We start from the raw sequence: 21,892 nt of genomic DNA on the forward strand, positions 1-21,892 counted from the left end.
ACCAGCTGGATTCCAAAGCACTTTTACTTGTGAAAAGATCACCGTTCAACATTATGTCCAACGAGTCAAAGCGAGAGGCACCGTTCTCAGTCGCCTGCACCCCCCTGCCTCTGCTTACAGAACGCACCGAACCAGCGGGCCTGAGCCACCCCCTTGCAACGCCGCTGCTCCAGCTGTACAGGCACCTTCTTTCCCAGCCTGTTGGTCACTCTGACAAAGCCCCTCGGAGGAAACACGGACAGGGAAGTAAACGATTAACTTAACGGTGCATCAGATTTACCAGACACAATATTCTGGCTGGGATACTTCCCACTAAGCCCATGTGAAGGCGGTGGTTATAGTCCACTGCTGCTGGTAACAGCTAACCCTTGTAACTAGGAAGCAATTTGGTGGTAAGTTTACTTGCACTTGGATTTCTTGAACAGCTTCATTAATTGCTTGAATCTTTCCGAAACCTAATGGAGAGCAAAAAAAAAAGATGTATCATTAAACCTTCAGGTTTCCACACCTACCAAAACAGTCTGATCTGAGAGCATAAACATTTTCAGAAAAGACCACTATTTTGTTTTATTTGCTTCCAATGAATTCTAGTGGGAGGATCTTACATCTGAAATAGCCTCCAGGTTAATCACAGAGAGCTAGAGCCAACTATTGGTTTAACAGAAACTTCCTTACAACAAGGAGGGAAAAAAAAATAATGAAGGCTTTAAAGCCAGTTAGACTTGAATTTTGCCAGAGTAAGATTCAGATTTAAGGACAAAAATGTATTTTGTCCACAAAACGCACAGGCTACTGTTTATTTTCTACCCTCTTATACAACTGTTGCCTCAGGTTTTCATGGCTCATCATGGACTAATGTGTCTACTAGGGATTTTACAAAACAGGTCTATAGATAAGAGCTAAACATCTTTTTGTTGAACATAGCTACAGCTTACATCATGACCTCATTCAATTGTAAGTTAGCATTTCTTATCACTACATGCATAGTGCTATAGCATATCTACCACCCACCAAATTGCTAACTGGGAAGAGTGCCATAAAAGCAGAGATAACACTGTTCTATCCAACCATCCACCCCAACAGCTTCTAAACCCTGTAAAGGCTCTATAACCATACAACATGACATCCTAAGAGCCAAATCCCAAGCAAGCAGACTTTCCAAGCTGGTCAAAAGGGGGTTTGTTCCTTTTTGGATATGCAGGACAGAGATAAAGATAGCCAATCAAGACAACTACAAAGTTATATGTAAAGCTCTGGAAATATTCTACATCAGTTTGACATCTGTGTCCTTTGAAGTTTCTTAGTTAAAAGCAAAAGAAAAAAGGAAACATTTTCATGAAAAATGTCCTTTCTGACACCCCCCTTCTTTTTCCCTAGATCTACTTTTAATAATTTTCTAATTTATTAAATGTGTGGAAAGGCTTTGGGCCTCTCCAAACTGCCTTATCTAAGCACTGATTCAACAATAGACCAAATCCTCTTGTCCCTGGCTTGCTATTGACCACAGCGGTTTCAACATACCAAAGAAGAACTGAAGAATCCCTGGAACATTATGCTCCCCTATATATATTTACACCTATCTATCCATATATATATAAAATATGCCTATAATGCATATTTTAAAAATGTAACACTGAGATAATTTTAAAAAGAATTTCAACACCCACCCCCCCAAACAACAAAAGACAAGCACAAAATCCAACTCCAAATTAGCAGATCTCCAACAGCTTTCATTGAACAGCAATCATAAATGTAGAAACACAGTTGTCACCAAATATAAGAATGATAGCACCTACCTGATTTGGGCTTTTATTCAGCCTAGTGGCTAAGGAAATAAAGGTTTTGCTTGATGGTCCTTTTCTCTGACAATCCAGTAAAATTTCTCGGTCATCGTTTCTATAGCAAAACCACATTCTTTAAATATTAACGCATATATATGGATACATGCACAGAAACAAAAAAACCATAAAGGCCCATATAAAGCTCTTGAGTATTCCCAAACTACAGGACACACATTCTAAGAGCAGCAATGAACTTAGGGAGGATTCCCCTTCTACTAGCGCAGAGCAACAGACACAGTACAAATAAGTGGCAGTGGAGGTTATGCTACCTTATTAGGAAGGGGACTAGGAAGGATTATTACAATAGTTAGACCAAAACCAAAGTCATTGAAAAAAGCTTTAAGCTTCTAAACCACACATTTAATCTTGAATTGAAAAGAACTCATAAATTTAACAGGGACCAGTAGTGGTCCATCAGTGGATGTGCCTTGGTTTGCACAGCAAGGCAGTGGCCTTCACCTAAGGCCCACTGATGTTCAGAGATTAGACAGAGGTGTCTGGCTTCCCTGGGTGGCTTAATATAACAAATATACTCAGAGGGTATCTACTATTCACATGAAAATAAAGACCAGGGGTCTACTCTTAAGAACAGCACACGTTTCCTCTTTGTCTCATTAATGAATGTATATAGACAGAGACATTGTACAGCAGCTACTATGTCTCGCTGGTTGAAACATGCCATACTCCAATAAATGATATTTAACTTCCTCAATTTCAAAGGAAAACGTAATGACTAGTTATTTAAATAAACTTCTTATTTAAGGCACAGTTCAGAGATAGACCCAGCCTGTGACACAGAAGACATATTTACAGAAAACTGTCATAGTCTCTTCCTTACTGATCTGCATGTTAAAGATCATACTAGCTTTTTTTTTTCCCCCCATGAAGGACCCAATTTTCTTTTAAAATATTCCCTAGAAACTTACTTTATATCTGAAGTATAGTTCAGAAAGTCCTTCCTGAAGATTTTAAAACCCCCTTTCTAAACTGTTGACTGTATTAAGCTGGAGCAGGAAAAACAAAACCTGCTAACTAGTTTCTTAGAGAATACACCACAGTAACTTTGCACGTCTTCCAACACATTCAGTCACCTCATGCCTCACTCACATCTTACTAACTGGAGTAACAAAAACAAAAGCAAAAGCAAAAACTACTGCTGTTTCAAGAGATCTGAGGAAGCGATGGAATTAGTTCTGACAAATGGAAGCCACGTTCTTTAAGGCTCACCTGATTTAATCTACCTAAGAAATGACTAAAAATTGTCCTCTTCCGAAGAGACAATTGTGTTTCCCTGAACAACTATGAAAGAAAAAGGATTAAACAGTCTTTGGCACCTTCCAGTAGTACTCTAAAGAGATCTAAAAGCCATCTTGCATAGTTAAGAGGTGGCTCTCCCTCCACTATGTGCAGAAGAATGTAAAGCTACAAAATAACTTCAGCCATCAGCTAAACCTGCTTTTCTTCCCACTGTAGAAAAAAACCTACTATAATCAAACAGATCAAGTCAGAAATTACCTTGTCCAGGAAATTACTACTTCTCCCTTCTTTTTAATGATGTTTTTGGCGTACAGACTAGGTGATGATGAAGACAAAGCCAGAGGAGAAGAGTCTTTGTTCTGCTGCAAGTCATTCTTACTGGAACACTGTATGGGTGCTGAACTGGCCTCTTCAGGTTTCACTTCACTTGCATCGCTTCCTTCACCTGCCGAATCAGTTTCTTTTCGTTGCCTTTTTGAGTTGGAGTTCTCTCTGACAGCCTCTCTCTTCCTTTTTTTACTGGTTTTATCATCTGCATCTGCTTGGCATCCTACAACATTATTCAAAGTGCATTTTGTTTCAAGATTACATTCACCTGCACCAATCTCATTGGAAAGCTCTTCTGATAAGTCTATAAAAGCATCAGAGCACTCATCCAGTTCTTTCTTTTTATCACTGATTTCTGAGTTAGTTGCAGAAGTTTCCTGAGCCCTGTTATCTGCAGTGGACTCCACTGCAAGGCATGAAGTTTCACTAACAATACCATCTGTTAAGTCTACATATGACTCCACATTGCATCCAGAAGGGAAAGAAGCCTGAGATCCAATGTTTTCAGATACTTCAGATTTGCATGTCTGAGACTGCTCAGTGTCTTCACCCGGGCCTTCAGCGTCACAGTGCTCTGCATTTGAAGATTTTCTACAGGGTCCAAGCAAGCCGGTAGTTTCTTCCTTTCCAATACTATTATGGGTCTCCTTCAAAGGCTGAGGTATGGCAGGATTTTTTTCCTGCCCGGTGCTGATATGAGGCAACTGATCTGTCTTAACCAGATCTGGTTTGACAGTTTTCTGCACAGTGGCTGCTCTGGTGTTCTGACTGTCCCTTTCTTTTTCCCCACTCCTCACTACTTCTTTTTCAATCTTGGCTGAGGATGCCCGTGCTTCTCTCACTGAAGCCACCTGAGCAGACACTGGTGAGGTAGATGGCACTGCACGCCTAATCTTGACAATAAAATGATCATTGGATTTCTCCATGATTACTGCTTGCATTGGTAGGCTGGGGCGACACTGAAACCCAGGAGCAACAGGCCGACTTGTCCATGATGAAGAACAGCTCGATTTACTGCTCGAGTTATCAGATTCTAAAGCCAAATGAATGTCTTGTTCAGTAGCATCCTCCTCTTCGAGGAGCGCGTCTTCGCTGTAATGTGCGCTGAGGACACCCTCGGGAGCTGAGCTCGAATTACTCTCAGGTTTTAGGAAGCTGAGGTGAGCATCCGACTTCAAAGGTGATGGAATAGTTAAGGAAACAGCCAAATCTTCAAGGAGGACAGAAGAAACAAATGATTTATTCTTTTGTAAACTGCAGTCATCTTCTTTGCACGAAGTTGCATTTGTAGGAACTTCAAACATACAGCTTTCATCTAGCACGTCTGGATCAACAGACATCTGAAGCCTGGATGCTAAAGAGGGAGCTCTTACAGGTGAAACAACAGGCCAGCTAATATCCTCTGCAGGTTGAGATTCCACACAAGCCTCCTTTGGACCAATCTCCTGCACCAGTCCAGCAGCATTACCTCTGCACTTGTGACTGTCTAAAAACTGTTTCTCCGGAGTCCTGAATTCCCACTCATTTCTGTCAATACTGCCACCATTTTTTTCCAAGAGATCAGAACCTTGCAATAAGCTTTTGAAAATCTCACCCATTTGAGCATCACTTACGAGGTTAAACGTAAGGCTGGATGCCTGTTGTTCAGTGAGAAGCTCGTAACTAATATCAGCCTTGTTAGCATCTCTGGAGAGCTGGAATCCTTCCTTTTCATATTTGACACCCTTCAGTGGAGTGAGAGTGCCCTGCAGATTGTTCTCTTTAGGGAGGTGCACTTTGGTTTGGGAATTCCTCGTGTTATCAATGGAGTTAAGACACTTTGTAAAGGCAGTTTTTGGTGCTTCTGTTTTAGCTTTCTCATGGTGTCCCTTAGGTCGCTGATAATCCACAGTATGCTTCAAAAGGATATACTCTTGGGGCTTTTGAGATCTGGCTGTCAGGGACCTTTTTCCAGATCTTTCGACATTGTTTTTATGACTGATCCTGTGGTTTTGTTTCCCTGCTCTTTCAAACTTCCCTTCCTCAGTCTCGTTTCCCACATGTACCACATCACATAGCTTTATTAGGATTCTCTTTATCTTTTCAAATAAGTAATCAAGCTGTTCATCTACAAATTTCCATAACTGCTTTTTCATATCTGATACTTGCTGCTCAAAAAGACGGTTCACTATTGCACTCTTTTTAACTTGCTTAAGTTTGGATTCTATAATATCACAGATATTAAGTTTTAATGTCTCACCAAATGTAGACATTTTGGAGAAGTTCAAGTATGTTATTAATGATGTAAAATTTATGATACCAGTTTCTATAATTCTGTGAAAATGCTGAACTGGGAAGTGTACCTTGAACTTCATGTAATTTTTCCTCATCTGCTTTCGTATAGCTCTCAGCATCTGCATGATTTCTTGTATGTTTGAAGGTTCAACAACAACATGAACGATTTTTTCGAGACAAGCAATGCTCACAAGTTTACTTTTCTTCATATCCTTTGACGACTGGAAAGCCTGACTTCTATGCCTCTCTCTGTTCTTCTCAGTACTCACTTTCACAGAAACAAGTTTTCCATTCTCTTCATTGCAGCACACAGTTTTGCTCTGTTGGTTCTGTGGGCTGCTGGTCAAGTTTCGTGTCTCAGGAGAAGCTTTTGGTCCTGACTTTTTTGTCTTTTCAGAGCCTCTTTCTGCTTTAGATTTTTCTTCTTCTTCATCGCTACTTATGATTTCTCCTTCTTCTATTTCATCTGAAGAGATACTCAGCTGGGACTCCACCTCCAAGTGTTCATTGGACATGCTAACTGGTTTTTGATTTTCTTTGTTCACCTCCTTCGACAAGTTCTTTGAGGGACAAACGACGACCGTGCTTTCAGGAGTTAAATCTATGAAGGGAAAACAGAGTGCTAATCATTATAAAGAGTGCAAGAATAAACAGACACACAGTAAAATCTGGAAGACTCTCTTCTGCAAAGTTTTCCTGTTCAGAATCGTGTCTGAAACCATTAACCACAACTCAGGAAGTCTGAGCTGTGAGAAGTTTAGGTGGTTTTCTTCAGGAGCTGCTAGATTATGGGACCTCTCCTGAGGTTTGAAGGGCAAGTAAGACCTCCAAATTTCACTAAAACCACATGATCTCTCTCACAAATATATCCAACGATAACAGAAAAATCTAGCAGCTTCCATTTACTTCTGAACTTCTTTCCATTTACTTTAACACGATTTCTGAACACTGCACAAGCTGAATTTTAAGTTTAACATCATTCTGGACTAACATTTACATACAATAGGTGGATTTTCTTTTAACAGTTTCACACCATAGAACTAAATGAGAAGAAGAAATGAGCTATTCATGTTTGCAATCAGCTCCCTTTTCTAGAGCTGATAAAAAGGTTCTTGAAGTCTTTCAATAAACTGACACATTGATGAAAAAGAGCACTTGGCACCACACAGGATAAAGTCCCGTGTCAGTTTTTCATCCATTTAAGATTACCAATGCTGTAACTCAGCACAACAGCATAAAAAGCTTTTTTCTTAGACATTTTTGAGAGAGTCTCCAGTTCAGGTTCCTGAATGACAGGCATGAGGAATGAGATATATGATGAAAGGCTAACATTCTGCCAAACGTAGCATGCCTCACTCCTCCTCACAAATAAGTGTATTTAATGTTTTGTATTTTTGAGATATCATTAGGCATGTATTTAATAATTATTTAAAATTCAAACTAAATGCTATTTTCTTAAGAAAAATAACCAATTACAGTCAGCTACAAAGCAGCATGTAACAAAAGACAAAAGGGCTTATTTCCATTGTACAAAAATTCCACTGAAGTGCATATGTATTGATTAATGAGATTTGCAGTTAATTTCAGGCTTGCTGGGCACTCTAGTTAATAAAACACTCTTATGTTAAATCACACATAGATTAGACAGCTTAATGACCTCTAACAAACATTTAATCTCAGAAAAGATCGTATCTAAATTGCTCTGCATAAAAAATGAACTTGTGATTAACACTTTAAAGCAACATGTGAAAATGTTTACTTATGCAGGTTCGACAGGAGCACAAATATATTCCATCACTGCCTCCATTCCAGTTTTACAAGGATCAATACCTTCTCAAACTAAGCACTTCAATACTTTCGACAAACCAAAGCACAAAATTAAAAGTGGTCAGAATAGAGTATTAATACTCTGCCCTGCAAACCAGCCTGAATTTCAAGGCCAAGAGAAGCCACGGCCTCCTGTCAATTTAACATGCACAGAACACTGGACATACATATCATCAGATCACAAGACAACCAGCCATCTAACTTCAGAGCTGAAAAACACTGGAATTGGTTTAGTAGCACTGGAAGTTAGCAGCCAGCTGTTGACTGGATGGATTCCTCTGAGAATTATGTTGGAGAAACATTAGAAAATCAGAAAAATACTTTTTGGGGGGTTTTATGTTCAAATAAAGCTCTCATGCCCACCATAAGGATATAAGAATATAAAAAGCTGTAGGAATTAAATATAAACTGCTGAAGAGAGTAACTGGCTCAAACACAAGAGAGAATTCCAGAGCAAGTAAACCACACTAAGATTTGCAAAAAATACCACAAGGATTATGCTCTAAAACGTAAGAAAAATTATTTCAATGCCACTCTCCCATTCTTCTTCTAGCAGGTAATCTAAACTTGCACAAACACTTTTCATTAGCTGCAGCAGGACAGTACGGAAAGAATTAAATTCACACAAGTAAAAGATTTAAATTTTGAATCACCTATTTTTGCTTCCTGTGAATGCTGTCACTTTTTTCTCCCTGCCAACCTATTTAGGAGTTGGCTCTTACTTCATTAATTATAAATCCCAATGATCTATTTGTTATACTTTTTTCTACTGCCAAATGATTTGCAATTATAAAATATATGTGACAATTCTGACCAAAATTATTTTAGATGGAGAGCAGAGACTCTTCTTAGCTGACATTCCCAGAAATTAAGTCTCAAGTACTCTCCACAGCTTTCTCACAAATAAATACTTGAAATAACATGATCCTAAATAACTTCTGCCTTTAATTTCAGAGAAAAAAAACAACAGAGATCTATTAAGAACCACAATTAAAAAACCTGTATGTTGTCTTTTTTTTGGAATTTAGTACATACCCACTCACTTTTTCAACCAATCACCACCATTGACAAACTCCAATTTTTATAGCATTAATGTTTAATTGGCTATGATCTTAACAGCACAGTGAAACAGTTCCCATATAAGTAAGAAGGACCACTGTGACTTACCTAGCTAAATAAGAAACCATTTGTATTTTTGAGAAAGCAGTTAGAAGTCATTTCTGTTTTCCACTAAGGGATCTTCTAAGCCTTTGTGTGAAAAAGAAAAGAGAATACACATATACAAATACCTTTGTTGTAACTCTTCACAAGGCCTTTGCAGGGACTTTCCACCTTCAGAGCTTTAGCCAGAGGACGTATCGGACTGTTCAGTGGGCTGATTGCCTTTGGAATATACCTCAAGTGATTGAGGTCAATACTCAGTATGGAGCTGTCATCATCAACAGGAACTGGGTTATTTTCTCTCTCTTTAGTTCTAGGGTAAGTCTCACCAAGAGATGACGCTGCTGTACTGATTTCAGCTAGGTCTGACTCCAGATCACAGGCATTCTGGTCAAGTAATGGTTCGTCCTTATCAGTTAAAGTTCTGTCAAGTGACTGAGATGTACCCATTTCAATTTCACAGCTACCCTTTTGCTCAACAGGACACTCAACATTTTTTGCAGCCAAGTAACCATCGTCCTTCACTACTTCCATTACAGAGCCTGGTTTTGCTTTGTTAGTATCATTGTTGACATCACAGGACTCTAAGGCACCAGAACTTTTGGCTTCCAAGTCACCTAAGACAAAGTTTTGAGAGCCACACTGGTCTACCGAGCTTTCTGCATCAACAGATTGCCGTATTTTATCTTCACCTTTCTTCTCTCCTGCTGACTCAGGAAGGGCACCCAAACTTTCACTGACAGGTTCAGGTGGTGCCACTTCTGCTGCCAGTAAGTTTTCATCCTGCATCACACCTGCTGTCGCAGGCAAGTTCTCACACTCTGCCACAGTCCCTGCCACCTCCAGGGTCAAAGGATCAGAGTGATTCAGATCCTTCACTGCTGCTGTTGAGGCTTCCGATTCAGCCAGCTCACAAGCCTCTGCTGCTTCTGACAATGTTTCAGCCTGTACCTCACCAGGAACCAGCACTTCTGCTGCTCCTGCCAAGGCTTGGGCCCGTACATGACCCACTTCTGCTTCTGGTGAGGTTTCTGAGCTCTCTCTGTCAGATGCCACGGGCAGCAACGTGTCAGGCTGCACTTGATATGATGTTGCTGCTACTTTCAAGGCTTCATTTTCAGAACTGACAGAAACTGGCAGCGCTGGCTTCACATCACCTTGGGCTACGCTGCCCAGAACTTGCAGTGTTGGATCAGTTTGTTCCGTGGGTCCACAGTTAACGGGGTGGGCAGAATCTAACAGTTCCGCCTGCAGCGTGAGCTCTGTACTTCCCTCATCGGTGGCCTTTTGGGAAGACACTTTAAGTCCATTCACTGGAGAGACACATTGTTTCTTAGCAGGAGAAAGAGTTAAATTCAGTTTTTCCATAAAGCTGAGTTTTAAGTCTTTGCTTCTTGTCCCATTGTGATCATCTTTAGTTTTGGGAATTTTATTGTCTTTTAAGCTATTCACAACTCTGGATGTTTCTTCTGGCCTATAGTACTTTCTCTCACTTTTTGGAACGTCTGTACCTTTCCTGGATTCTCTTGCAGAATGGGAAGATACCTCTTTCGCAACTCTTTTTTCGTGTCTAAAATGTCTATTTTCATCCTGATTATCTCTTTCTCTTTTCCTTTTTTCTTCAGTTCTGTGTCTTTCTGATTTGGAATGTGCTGTTTCCCACTCATGCCTACTACTGTTTTCCTTCAAGCGTGCATGTTTATGCTCTCTGCTGTTGGACTTAGAAGGTGAAGTCCTTCCCTCTCGAGAAGTATGATCATTTGTTCCCCTGTCTCTCCTGCAGTCAATGTCTTTTCCTTTCCTAGATTCTTCCACGCGACATTTACGTGACTCGTGAAGACTCTTTGAATGTTCATTCTTGGAGTGTGGACTACTCCCTCTACCAGACCTCCTTGGTTGGTTTTGTGGTTTTTCATTTGCTTTATTTTTTTGGCCACCATTCTTTTCATCTTTATCGTGTGTTTTAATGTCTTTTTTAAATACATTTTGTGACTTCTCATCAGCATACGAGTCACCTCTTGTTGGAAATCTGTCTTTACTGGTACTTTGTTTCTCCCAGGAAGAAACACCCCTTTCTACTCTTCTTTCTATGCTTGGACTGGATTTGAGTTTTAGGCTCTGACTTTCTTGTTGCAACTCATTTTTACTAGCCTTCTCTGAAGGAGGTTTCAGCTTTTGCTGAGCATCCAAATTCCCCTCTTCGCTGTCACCACTGTTACAGTTACCATTGTTCCCGGTGCTCTGATGTCCTTCTCTTTTGTATTTGCTGACGTTTCCCCTACTAAACTGTTCATTACTTTTCATTTCTTTTCTTTCCTTTCTGTTATCCTTGTTGGAACTATGGTCATAGTTGGGTGGACATGTATGAGTACCATTACTGCAGAGCTCTTCAGGAGGGCATCTAAGTAAAGACGGAGTGTTTCTTTTTTCAGAGCTAGACTTCCCAATGTCCGTGTTATGAGATGAGTGACTCTGGTGTGTATCTTTGGAGCTATCAGTTTTCACTCTGTGCTCCATCTTCACACCATCCCCTAAATCAGAAGGTTTGAACTTGGAATCTTTTGTTTTACACATCTCAGAGCACCGTCCATTAGTTGGTCCTGGAAGGTATGTTCTTGTGAAGCTACCACGGTGATTGGGAAATTCCGATAGCCTGTTTATGAAAAGTAAAAAACAAAAATCAAGTCAGTTTTTATTTAAACATAACAAAAGCTGAATTGCAACAAATTAATATCTTTCTACATTTTAAATACATTTTTCCAGCTTCAAGTTTTTAGGAGAGAGTAAAAGTTATTAATTTGCATACATATTTTCCAAATGAAAGTCATCTGAAGAAAAGCAAGATCTGTGGAAAAATACTGTATTGGGTCTAACTAATAATTTTGTATTTCATTGTCCAGCAACAGAAAGAGCCTTCACCTGGGGGGCAAGGAGGGAGTTCTTTACAGCATTAGGGATTTAAAAAGTAATAATCAAAACACATCCAATTCAACAGTTTACTGATTGGAAAACTGGCAACCAAAAGAATAGGTATAATGCAACTGTTCTTACTCTACCTACCAAGAAAATAAGCTACCAGGTTTGGAACTTCCCACAGGCTACAGAAAACCAAGTAGCAAATTACAATAACCAAGCCTTATCAAGGCCACGTGCTACCAAAACCAAAATGGGCACATGTAGCCTGTATGGCCTGAACTCACCTCATTACTGATGTACTTAAAGTTACCTCACCAGAAAACAAAAAAACCCCTACCCCTCAGACACTTTCCTACCATATTCAACAAAGCATTTAATTAAAATGACATGATTAAAGGCAATGGCAACCTTCTTAAATACTCTCCACTATCTCACAAGAATGATTGTGTCTAACCCATGCAGAAGCGAGCAGAAGTCACAAATGATGGCAGCAAACCACCAAACGTATGGCTCCTTTTTAGTGTCAAGGACTGTTGCGTTTTGTGAGGCTGTGCTGCTGAGATGGGTTTTTTAAGCAGCAGTTACAGTTTTCTGCCAGCCTAAACTATAAACAACGAGCAATTCAAGGCCAAAGTCGCGGCACGAGAGATAGTCCAGCGCCTCTGAGAACCACATATAGGAGAAAACAATCCAGAAGCAGCTGCATTTTGCCACTGGAGAAGGGAGTGAGAAGATGTAACGAGCTGTGCAGACACCAAAGCCAGAATGGGCAGGGGAGGAGGCGCCCCAGTTGCCAGAGAGAAAGACGCCCCTGCAGCCTGTGGAGAAACCCATGGAAAAGACCGAGACCCCACCTGCAGCCCGTGGAGGGGCTCCACGCTGGATGGAGCAGGTGGGGACAGAGAAGATGCTGTGACCCTTCATTGGAAAAAGCCCCTGCCAGCACTTGCAGCCATGAGGAGAATGAGAGACACAGAGATGAGAGATAAATATTTGTTTTGGAACAGGTTTGCTGGGGGGAGGCTTGGAAGCCCGTGGAGGACTGGGACTGAGAGACACTGTGATAAAGAGATAAAGCCTTGTGGGAAAGGATTCACATTGGAGAAGTTCATGGACGACTGCGTCCTGTGGGTGAGACCCCACGGTGCAGCAGGGGGAGGGTGTGGAATGAATGCCACTGCCCCCACGCTGGCCGAGAAGGAAACCAACTTGCAAGGGACTGACCGAAGCCACCATCTCCCAGTGCCTGCCCCCCTGTGCTGCGATCTGGGGGAAGAAGGGAGTGAAATCATGACTAGAGTGAAGTCTGCTAAGAAGGGAGCAGGGAGGGTGGAGGGGGAGGTTAGAGGTGTTTTTAAGATCTGAAAGAGGAAAACAGCTCACGAAGAAGTAACCAAAAACCCCATTTTTTCCCAGTCCCTGCCACCCCTCTACTGCGAACACAGGGGGAAGACGGGAGCAAGATCCTGACTAAAGTCTGCTAAGAAGGGAGTGGTGGGGGGAAAGTGTTTTAAGATCTGGTTGCGTTTGTTTTAAGATATGGTCGTGTTCCCAACTCCAGTTTTTCACTGTTCTTTGTAGTGTAGTGTAATAAATTAGGTAGTTTCTCTCTTCCTCACTTTGTGTTGAGTCTGTTTTGCCCACGTCATTGCTGACAGAGTGATCTCTCCCTGTTCTTATTTTGTCTCCTGAGCCTCTTAATATATATTTTCTCCCCTGTCCAACTAAGAAGGGGAGTAATAGACTGACTTTGGTGGGCATTTGTCCTGCAGCCAGGGCTAAACCACCACAAGGACGAAATGGCTGCTACACACAGACATTTGGCTTTGCCCTGAAATTGCAAGCTGATTCAGTGTGCAGTTGTAAGGAATCAGTTTTAGTGTAAGATACTTGCATATTTATCTCCATAAAAAATGGAGTTGGTTTTGCTTTATAAAACGGAACTTTCCCTATGGGCCAAGCCAGTAAATTTAAAACACGTAACATAAATTTGGTTGTACAACTGATTCCACTCCAAAAACGTGATGTTGGGATGTGAACTGAATGTTGAACTAAAACAACGCTGCAGCTGTTGTAAACTAAAACCTCTTTCTATACTTTGGTATAAATCTGAACTACATTGACAAGTTTTTACCATGCTTTAGGCTGGCTATTAGATCTGCATACATATGTGATGAATGTAATTATATCCAAGTGGGAGTTTGGGGTATTTTTTTTCCTTTTAATTAGAAGCATGTCTTGTTTGCTGCAAAGACCTCAAAGGGCCATTTTCCCCACTATTTCCCATGACAGACGCTTCCAAAATACCTAGATTGAATACTTTGGTAATAAATTTTCATCACCATCAGAACATGTTGCAATGGAGTTTGCCAACTCTTTCATGAGAGCATTCAAACCAAGAGAATCTTTTTCAGTTTGATTTAAAATGCAGAATGTTACACTCAAAGGTGTGAAAATGACAGCTATCATGTCAAAGCCAATCAACTAACGAATTACACTTGTTAAAACCTCTTGGTCTCCATCAGATCATTTCTGGCAGTTTTCTTTATTTAGGAAAAAAATAATCACATAGTGAAATATGCATATAGCCTCTAGCACAATCATGTCAAATGAACTTTTTGTTGACACCTTTTGGTGCAAGAAAATATCAAATGATCAAACTGAAACACAAACCAATGATGTGGCTGATGTCACACAAATGACAAGGTGACTTTGTGATATGAGTCCTGAATCTTGTACCACTGCTTTTGTTTCAAGCAGTCCAGAAGCCTTACACACAGCTACTCTCCTATCCATACTTTAAAATTTTCAAATTCCTTGAAGTCAAATTGTTAGTATACAGAAATCACCAGGAATTCTCTAGCTGCTGTCCTCCACCACTGGAGACAGGGTTTTCCATGAAAACACTGTATAGTCTCTTAATTTATTTTCATTTATTGTCTAAAAGTTCCAATGAATTCATGTCTGACACCATAGTTCTGAAGCTGAACTGCATAGTAATGTCTGCTTGGAAACAGATAACCCACCAGGAATGGTTAATGAAACAAAAAAACAGAACAAAGAAAAAAAACTCACCCTTTGGATTCCTTCTTTATCTTAATCTGAAAACAAAGACCTCATCAAGCAAAGCAGATAGATCCTCTGACTGTACCAGTACTAAACTACACAATCATAGAATCGCTTATTTTGGAAAAGACCCATGATGATCTTAAGTCCAACCATAAACCTAACACTGCAAAGTCAACATGTAAACCATGTCCTTAAGCACCACATCTATATATCTTTTAAATACCTCCAGGAATGGTGACTCAACCACTTCCCTGGGCAGCCTGTTCCAATCCTTGACAACCCTTTCGATGAAGAAATTTTTCCTAACGTTCAATTTAAACCTCCCCTGGTGAAATGTGAGGCCACCTCCTCTTGTACTATCACTTGTTACTTGGGAGAAGAAACCAACAGCCACCCGGCTACACCCTCCTCTCAGGTAGTTGTAAAGAATGATAAGCCTCCTCCAAACTAAACAACCCCAGTTTCCTCAGCTGCTCCTCTAAGACTTGCTCTCTAGACCCTTTCTTGGCTTTCCTGTCCTTCTCTGGACACACTCCAGCACCTCACGTGTCTTTCTTGTAGGAAGGGGTCCAAACCTGAATACAGTACTCCAGGTACAGCCTCACTAGTGCCAAGCACAGGGGGACAATCACTTTCCTAATCCTGCTGCCATATTAGTTCTGATACACAAGAGTTTCTTACAAGCATTTAAACATGGCCAGACAAAAAGCTGTCAGTGTTCCATTCCGCTGTCTAGTTGTACCTTTGATGGAGATTACTGATTTCTTCATCCTTACGGTTAATTTCCACTCTTGCTGTTTTGATAAGCGCTGAAATATTCTTTTTCAGAGCTTGGTTTTCATTCTGTAGAATGAGATTCTGTTTTCAAATATATTCAAAAGAGAGAGAGGGAGGAAAAAAAAAACAAGATTTAGCTTGTGTATCTAAACATGTAATGAAAACCAGCACAAGACAACAGTTAGAGAAAGCCCCACCATATGCAAAGTGACAGTAGAACATTTAGAAACTGTTCTGGAGAAGTTTGGGTTTTTTTTTCCTTTTTTAAACATGATTTCTGCTCTGGTTTGTGTTCCTGGTAATTATTTAATATGTCTTAAGCACGCAATTTATTAAAACTGAAATATGGAATAAACTAGCATAGAAATATGCAGTAACTATCATAGAGCTAAAAAATTCTAATCGTCCCCTTTGCTTCATTCCTTTGCACGATTTATTGCTTTCCTGATCACCGTGGCAAATGAGAGATGCAGCTTAAGTACTTCCAGTTGAAAGAGGGTAATTGCATTTCTTTTGAAGCGTGAAAAACAACTTTGGGTGCTGTATCATTCTAGCAGTTCTAGATAAAATTTTCTAGAACCCTATCTGTGAGTCCTATAGATAGCCCCTTCTCATAACTATCCTCAGTGAAGCCTGCTCAGAAAAGCACCCAAGTTTTGCAGGAAACAATTTAGAAGTGTCACAGGGCAGAAGCTGCTACCATTGCAAAGCACAGAACCTTTGCCACTTACATGCCATTTACACTGTAGGACATGTTGCAGAACTGCCCAAGATAATCTAATTATACAGAATGGCACAGCATGGGGATACTAGCTCAAACTGAAGAGAAGTTCAGCCTTAACTAAGTGGCACTATGCTCAAAGCAACACAGACATCCTCTTCCAGTTCTAATGACAGCTCAGGTACCTTTGCAACCCTCTCCCTAGCGCACTGAAGACTTAGTTAAAAAACCCGAACCACAAAAACACCAAACCAAACCAAAGAGGATACCTTTCTTCTAAGTCGAAAATAAGCATGCCAAATGACTAGTTAAGAAGACAGAAGATAGCATTTGAGCAACTTGTTTCATGCAACATTGTGAAACAAGTGAATATAAATAGGCACCTCTCCTACTCTAGGTAGAGCATCTACAGAGCTGCTTTACAAATGGATTAATTCTGGAAAATGGGTACAAAATCAACTCTCTCACAAAACAGTATTCAGTTTACTTTACATAGATCTTGACACGGTTGCCCGTTGAACTACAGTACCTGTGCCTGTATTTCCTTGAATTTCCTCATCAATTCTTTAATTTGCTGTTGACATTTTCCATATTCTGCCTGCAACTGTCAGAGAGAAGAATTTACAGCACAGAAGTGAACTTCACTACACCAAGAAGTTACTCTGCTAGACTTACAGTTTGCTAACACAGCAATTTATATTACAAAGTTCTTTTTTCCCAAAAAAAAAGTAACGTAATAAAGCCATATTAAGATAAAAAGCTTCAAGATACTTCAACAGACATACAAGTCTCTAAAACATCACAAACGCTCAGCTAAGAGGAAATCTGTGTGTGCTTGCCCAAGAGTAGAAGGCTAGAGAGTAACAGGAAGACATTATTGTGAAATTAAAGACACAATTATCAGGGAGCAGGACTTCTCAAAGCCCTACAGATGGAGACTTGTCTGCCAGATTTTATATAATACAAAGCAGATACAGAAAAACACAACGAAAAGTTACTACAAACAAATCTGGACTGCAAAAATAGGCTGCAAGGATATGCTCCAGTTGAGATGACAAAATTAAGTTAAATACACTTGGCACAAGCCCTTCTTTAAAAGTAGAAAGAGACAGAAGTTTCACAGGACAACTTCCTTATTGTCATACTTCAGTCAACCACTTCCAAACTTTGAAAGTTCCATTTTCATCACTGAGTAGATTCTTGGAGGTTTTATCCCTGCTTCTTCTCTAATGCATTCAATCTGTGGATATCGGTTCCTTTTACTCCAAAACTCGAGTTTGTAGCTAAGATGTGTCTTATGGACCAGGAAATGTGACGCCACACAACTAACTGCTTCTGCCAAATCAGCAGAACACCTAACTACTGCATGGGTGTCTTCAGTCTCAAGGACATAATTTAATGACACATAAAATTAATCCATGACCTATCTGCTTTAGTCTGATAAAATCTTTTGGGAAAAATGTCAAGACTAGCTTTGTGCTGGGTACCTGAAAGCATATTTAACTAGAAGGGAATTCCTGAACATTTTCCCATGGTGTAGCTGACACGAGCCACAGGCAAGAGACACTAAATAAGAACAGACCATCATACAGAGGGAGAGGCTCACTCATTCTGATAAACTTCTTGCCATAAGAGTTTACTAGCACAGTCCTGTTTTTAATTACTTATTTTAAAACTTACCCTATTTTTCTAATAATGTGAGCATACTGACAACATTTTTTGCACTTTACCCAAGAACTTGCAACAAAAAAACCAAAGCCAAAACACCAGAATTATTTTTGTCACACACACCTCATTGTAGGATGCTTCCTTTGCAGTCCCTTCTTCAATTAATATTTCATCGAATAAATTTAAGCTGTTTCCAACTGGTGTAGAATTTGGAGCAGAATTCTCTGTAGGAAGAAAATTGATTACATAAAGGAAGATTCTACCCAGGTTGCATTGTGTCACCGAGGAAAACATCTGACCTTATCTGCAGAAGTTCTTACGTTGTATTTCAACATCTGTGTTAAGTTTTATTGGAAATACTCGATCCACTTTACATCAATGTGAAAGGTAACGATGAAAATTAAAGTTCAACTCAAAACAATGCATAAGAAAAATTAAGAGGTATACAGGACACCTAACAACAAAGACTGGTGAATTTTACAACTGTCTACTAAGTCATCTGAAGTGAAAGAAGAGCTAACTCACAGTACAGCTGCCTAATTTAGAAAGCAAGAAGGGCTACATTTTAGCAGTGATGTGAGATCCCACAATTCCAGAGCCAACAGGTAGCAGAAAGCTGTAACTTAGCTTTTGGCAAGACTTCACCTTGGAAACTTTTGCAGTTGATAAAACATTATTGAGAAAAAGAACACTCAGATGCCAATTACCTACACATTCACAAGCACAGATCAGTTGATGACAATGAAACAGGAGGAATGGAGGTACTACAGAGTTGGTCTGAGGTTGAACACCATGCTTAGGCTTCTTTAGCCTAAGAAGCAAAGAGACTGTAATGCTCCAAGCTACGCAGCAAGACACACTCAACTTACCAGCAACCATCAAACCATTGTCCAAGCCATCATAAATATCCACTGAGCTCTCATCGCCTTCCTTGAAGGGGGAAGCTTCAGCTAAAGAAAAAGAAAAAAAGCCAAACTAAACATTTAGCAAACTCCAATCTCTAACTTCCCCACAAAATAAGCATAGCTATGATCCTAAAGTAGTGAAGAGTAGTAAAAGTAATAATACAGACTAGTAGAAGACAGGGGAATTTTACCCAGCAAGCTATTGCTTCTGTGGAAAAAGTTCTTTAGTCACCAAGGAGCAAAGACAGATTTTTAAGATAAGCTCCTAAATATTACAAGAATTGTGCATGAAGCAAATGATACGGCTTTAAGGGTAAGTAAAATGTAGAATAATAAACTAAGTCAACCTGATGTGAACGTGAAACTGTCTTCTAGAATACACTGTGAGCAAGTTATACAATGCAGAAATAAATACAAAAGAATCAGTAGGATAAAACCACTGCTGTGGAAAGAAATGTTTCTTGCTAAATAACAGAAAGCATTGTAACACTTTGCATCATAATTCAAAGAACTTGCTTTAGTATTTGCACCTATTCACATGCTGACTGGTTCTGCGGAACTATTTTAATCTCTATCTCCACAGTCTCTCTCCATGTCTTTTTCTCAGTGCCTCTTATCATTCTCATCTCTTCTATGTGAATCTCTCCAGTTCGGCAACAAATGTTTTTACTATAATGAGAAACATCAACATCCACAATCCTCCTGAGGCTGGGAATCTCATAAGCATGTGTCAGATCAATCAACTGCAGAGCTGGAAATAATGTTAGATTATCTCGATTGCTGGTACTACACCAGATGATAGTGCATTTGTTCTTACAAAAAGCAAACAAAGGAGCAAACCTCCTAAAGTGTGCAAATACATGCTTCATTAGGACACAGTGAAGGTTAAATTATGCACTGCAAAACACAAGGGAGGCCGCTTCCAGTCAACTCCTCAAAACATACTAATAATCCAACTTACACAGTTATGATTTAAAATCCAAACATAAGGATATGGCTTACATATGTATTGTGCCACTGCCATTTAATTACAGCTGAAGCTCATTGGTATTTGTAGCAACTTAAATTGTATGCATTGTGTTTTATGGGTTAGTTTTGGACCTACTTATTTTCATAAGACTGTGTTATTTCACTGTAAAACAGTAAGTAATCTAACACATCTTACCACCACAGCGGATATCAAACAGTCCCAGTCCATCCTCACCTGTTGCCATGATACAAACTTCCTATGGCTTCCCCATCTATGAGTAAAACATCAGAGGAAAAGTAGATTGTCAATTTCAGAATCACATAAACAAGAAGCATCTTGAAATAAGTCAGTTACACCTGAGCTACCTGCAGCCTGTGCTCTTCAGCAAAACCCAACACTAGAAGGAGAAAACACATTGAGATTAGAAACAGAGAGCTCTATCACGAAAGGTAAGAAGTTATCTGTCCTGTAAATAAGCATTCTGAAGATCTTTAGCTGTACCATTTACTCACGTCTCAAAGAGCCTATGAAGAAACCTTGGTATGAAAACATACACTGCATTCCATTAACAGGTTATCTGAATGCTTATCTTAACCAGTTAAAATAACCCCATTTGGTAATTCTGATTTCTTTTCTGCTGACCATTTAAGAGCAAGTTCTCACTGTCGGACGCCACCACCAGCCAAACCAGTAACGCACGGTAACAGGCAAGGCACATTCTGCCTGCCAAGACACAAACAGCCACGCTCAGCCACAGGATGTACAGTACTCGCCACAGCAGCTACTGCAGAATGACTTTACAAGCACACGCGCTTTGTGGCACTGACACAGAAGCACCTCTGAGGCAGCAGCCAGCAGCATCAAGGCACCCACTGCAGGCTCAAGAGCACAGGAAAAAGCCCTCCGGCGCCGGGGCAAGGGACAGCGGCCCTCACCCACTCCCCACGCCTCACCCTCCCCGCGCGGGCGAGAAAACACTCTGCCCCCCACCGCCTGCCACGGTGGAAGCGCCCAGGACCTCTCGAGGCGGGGGGGGGGCGGTCAGGGCCGGAGAGACGCCGATCGCGGCCCGGGAGCGACACCCCAGCTGCTTCCGCGCGGGTGGTACGGCACGCCGCGCCCCGCAAGCCCCGGCGGAGCGCGACCGCCGGGAGGGACGTGCAGGGCGCCGGCAGAGAGCAAGGCCGCACCGGGCCGAATCGGGCCGGGCCGCGGGATCCGCGCGGGGGTGGGGGGAGGGGAAAGGCACCCGCGGCGCCAGTGCCCCCGCCGGGCTGGCGGAGTTGGGGAAAAGGCGGAAGGGGGAGGGAGAAGAAAGAACCTGCTCGTCAGGCTGACACGACCCGCAGCGGCCCTCACCCACCGGTCAGCCGCCGGCCCCGACCCGCGACACCCCGCAGGTCGCCGCCGCTGGTCCCGCAGGCCGGGCGCCGAGGAGGAGGGACTCCCGACCGCGGCAGCCAACGGCCGCAGACGCACAGCACGTCCCGAGCCGCGATGCTGGCAAAGCCCAGCCCCGACCCTGAAGCAGTTGGCGCCAAATCGAGTAACGCGAGGCGCTTGTGCCACGCCCCCCACCATCGCCACGCCCCCCCGGTCATCGCCCCTTCCGGGACGCGCGCCCGGAGACCTCAGCCGCTCGGATCCCAGCGCGGGAAGCTGCGGCGCCCCGGCGCTCTGGGCGGGGCGAGCAGCGCTCCTCACCCCTTCGCCTGCCTGAGGGCAGAGGGTCCGGCCGAGAGGCGGCGGTCCCGCAGCCCGGTGCCCTCCGCTAAAGCCTGCGGCGGGGGGAAAGGGGAGAGGGGCGGCCGCGGGAGGCTGCGCTGAACGGCAGAGCCGCAGGACTGGCGTGTTCGCCCACCTGGTGCGGGGCGGGGGAGGGCGTGAGGCAGCGCCGATGGCTCTCCCGGGGAGCTCGAGGTTCAAGGCCGGCTCCTGCTCCCCAGCGAGCCCGCTGTCAGGCTCTCCCAGAAGCGTCGCTACTACCTGAGATTCCCGCTCGGGCCTCGTAAGCACGGTGGCGTGAAAAGCAGTAACGCAACCCCGGCCTCCCTCCCGAGCCTCAGCCGCCTGCTTGGGCTAGTCAACGCCCGCGCTCGTTTTCGGCCGGGGCTCCTGCGGCGGGTGCCGCGACCCAGATCTAAAAGGCTTCAAAGCAACCGACCTGCCCCGGCGCTTG

The 21,892-nt window shown here is 42.0% G+C and overlaps 1 protein-coding gene across 1 annotated transcript; it reads right to left on the reverse strand.

Moving 5' to 3' along the window:
- Positions 1–398: 398 nt before the first annotated feature.
- Positions 399–20,075, reverse strand: CASP8AP2 (caspase 8 associated protein 2; the record flags this gene model as incomplete). The annotated part of the gene is made up of 9 exons (XM_084262261.1): positions 19,909–20,075; positions 18,708–18,788; positions 17,962–18,062; positions 16,700–16,774; positions 15,415–15,530; positions 8,816–11,340; positions 3,357–6,300; positions 1,797–1,896; positions 399–455 (listed from the first exon to the last, which is right to left on the reverse strand). The coding sequence occupies exons 1-9, from the start codon at positions 19,955–19,957 to the stop codon at positions 399–401; spliced, it is 6,048 nt and encodes a 2,015-aa protein (XP_084118387.1). The 5' UTR covers positions 19,958–20,075.
- Positions 20,076–21,892: the final 1,817 nt, after the last annotated feature.

This window comes from Gallinula chloropus (assembly GCF_964237585.1).
Source record: "Gallinula chloropus genome assembly, chromosome: 3".
In the NCBI taxonomy this organism is placed as follows: Eukaryota; Metazoa; Chordata; class Aves; order Gruiformes; family Rallidae; genus Gallinula; species Gallinula chloropus.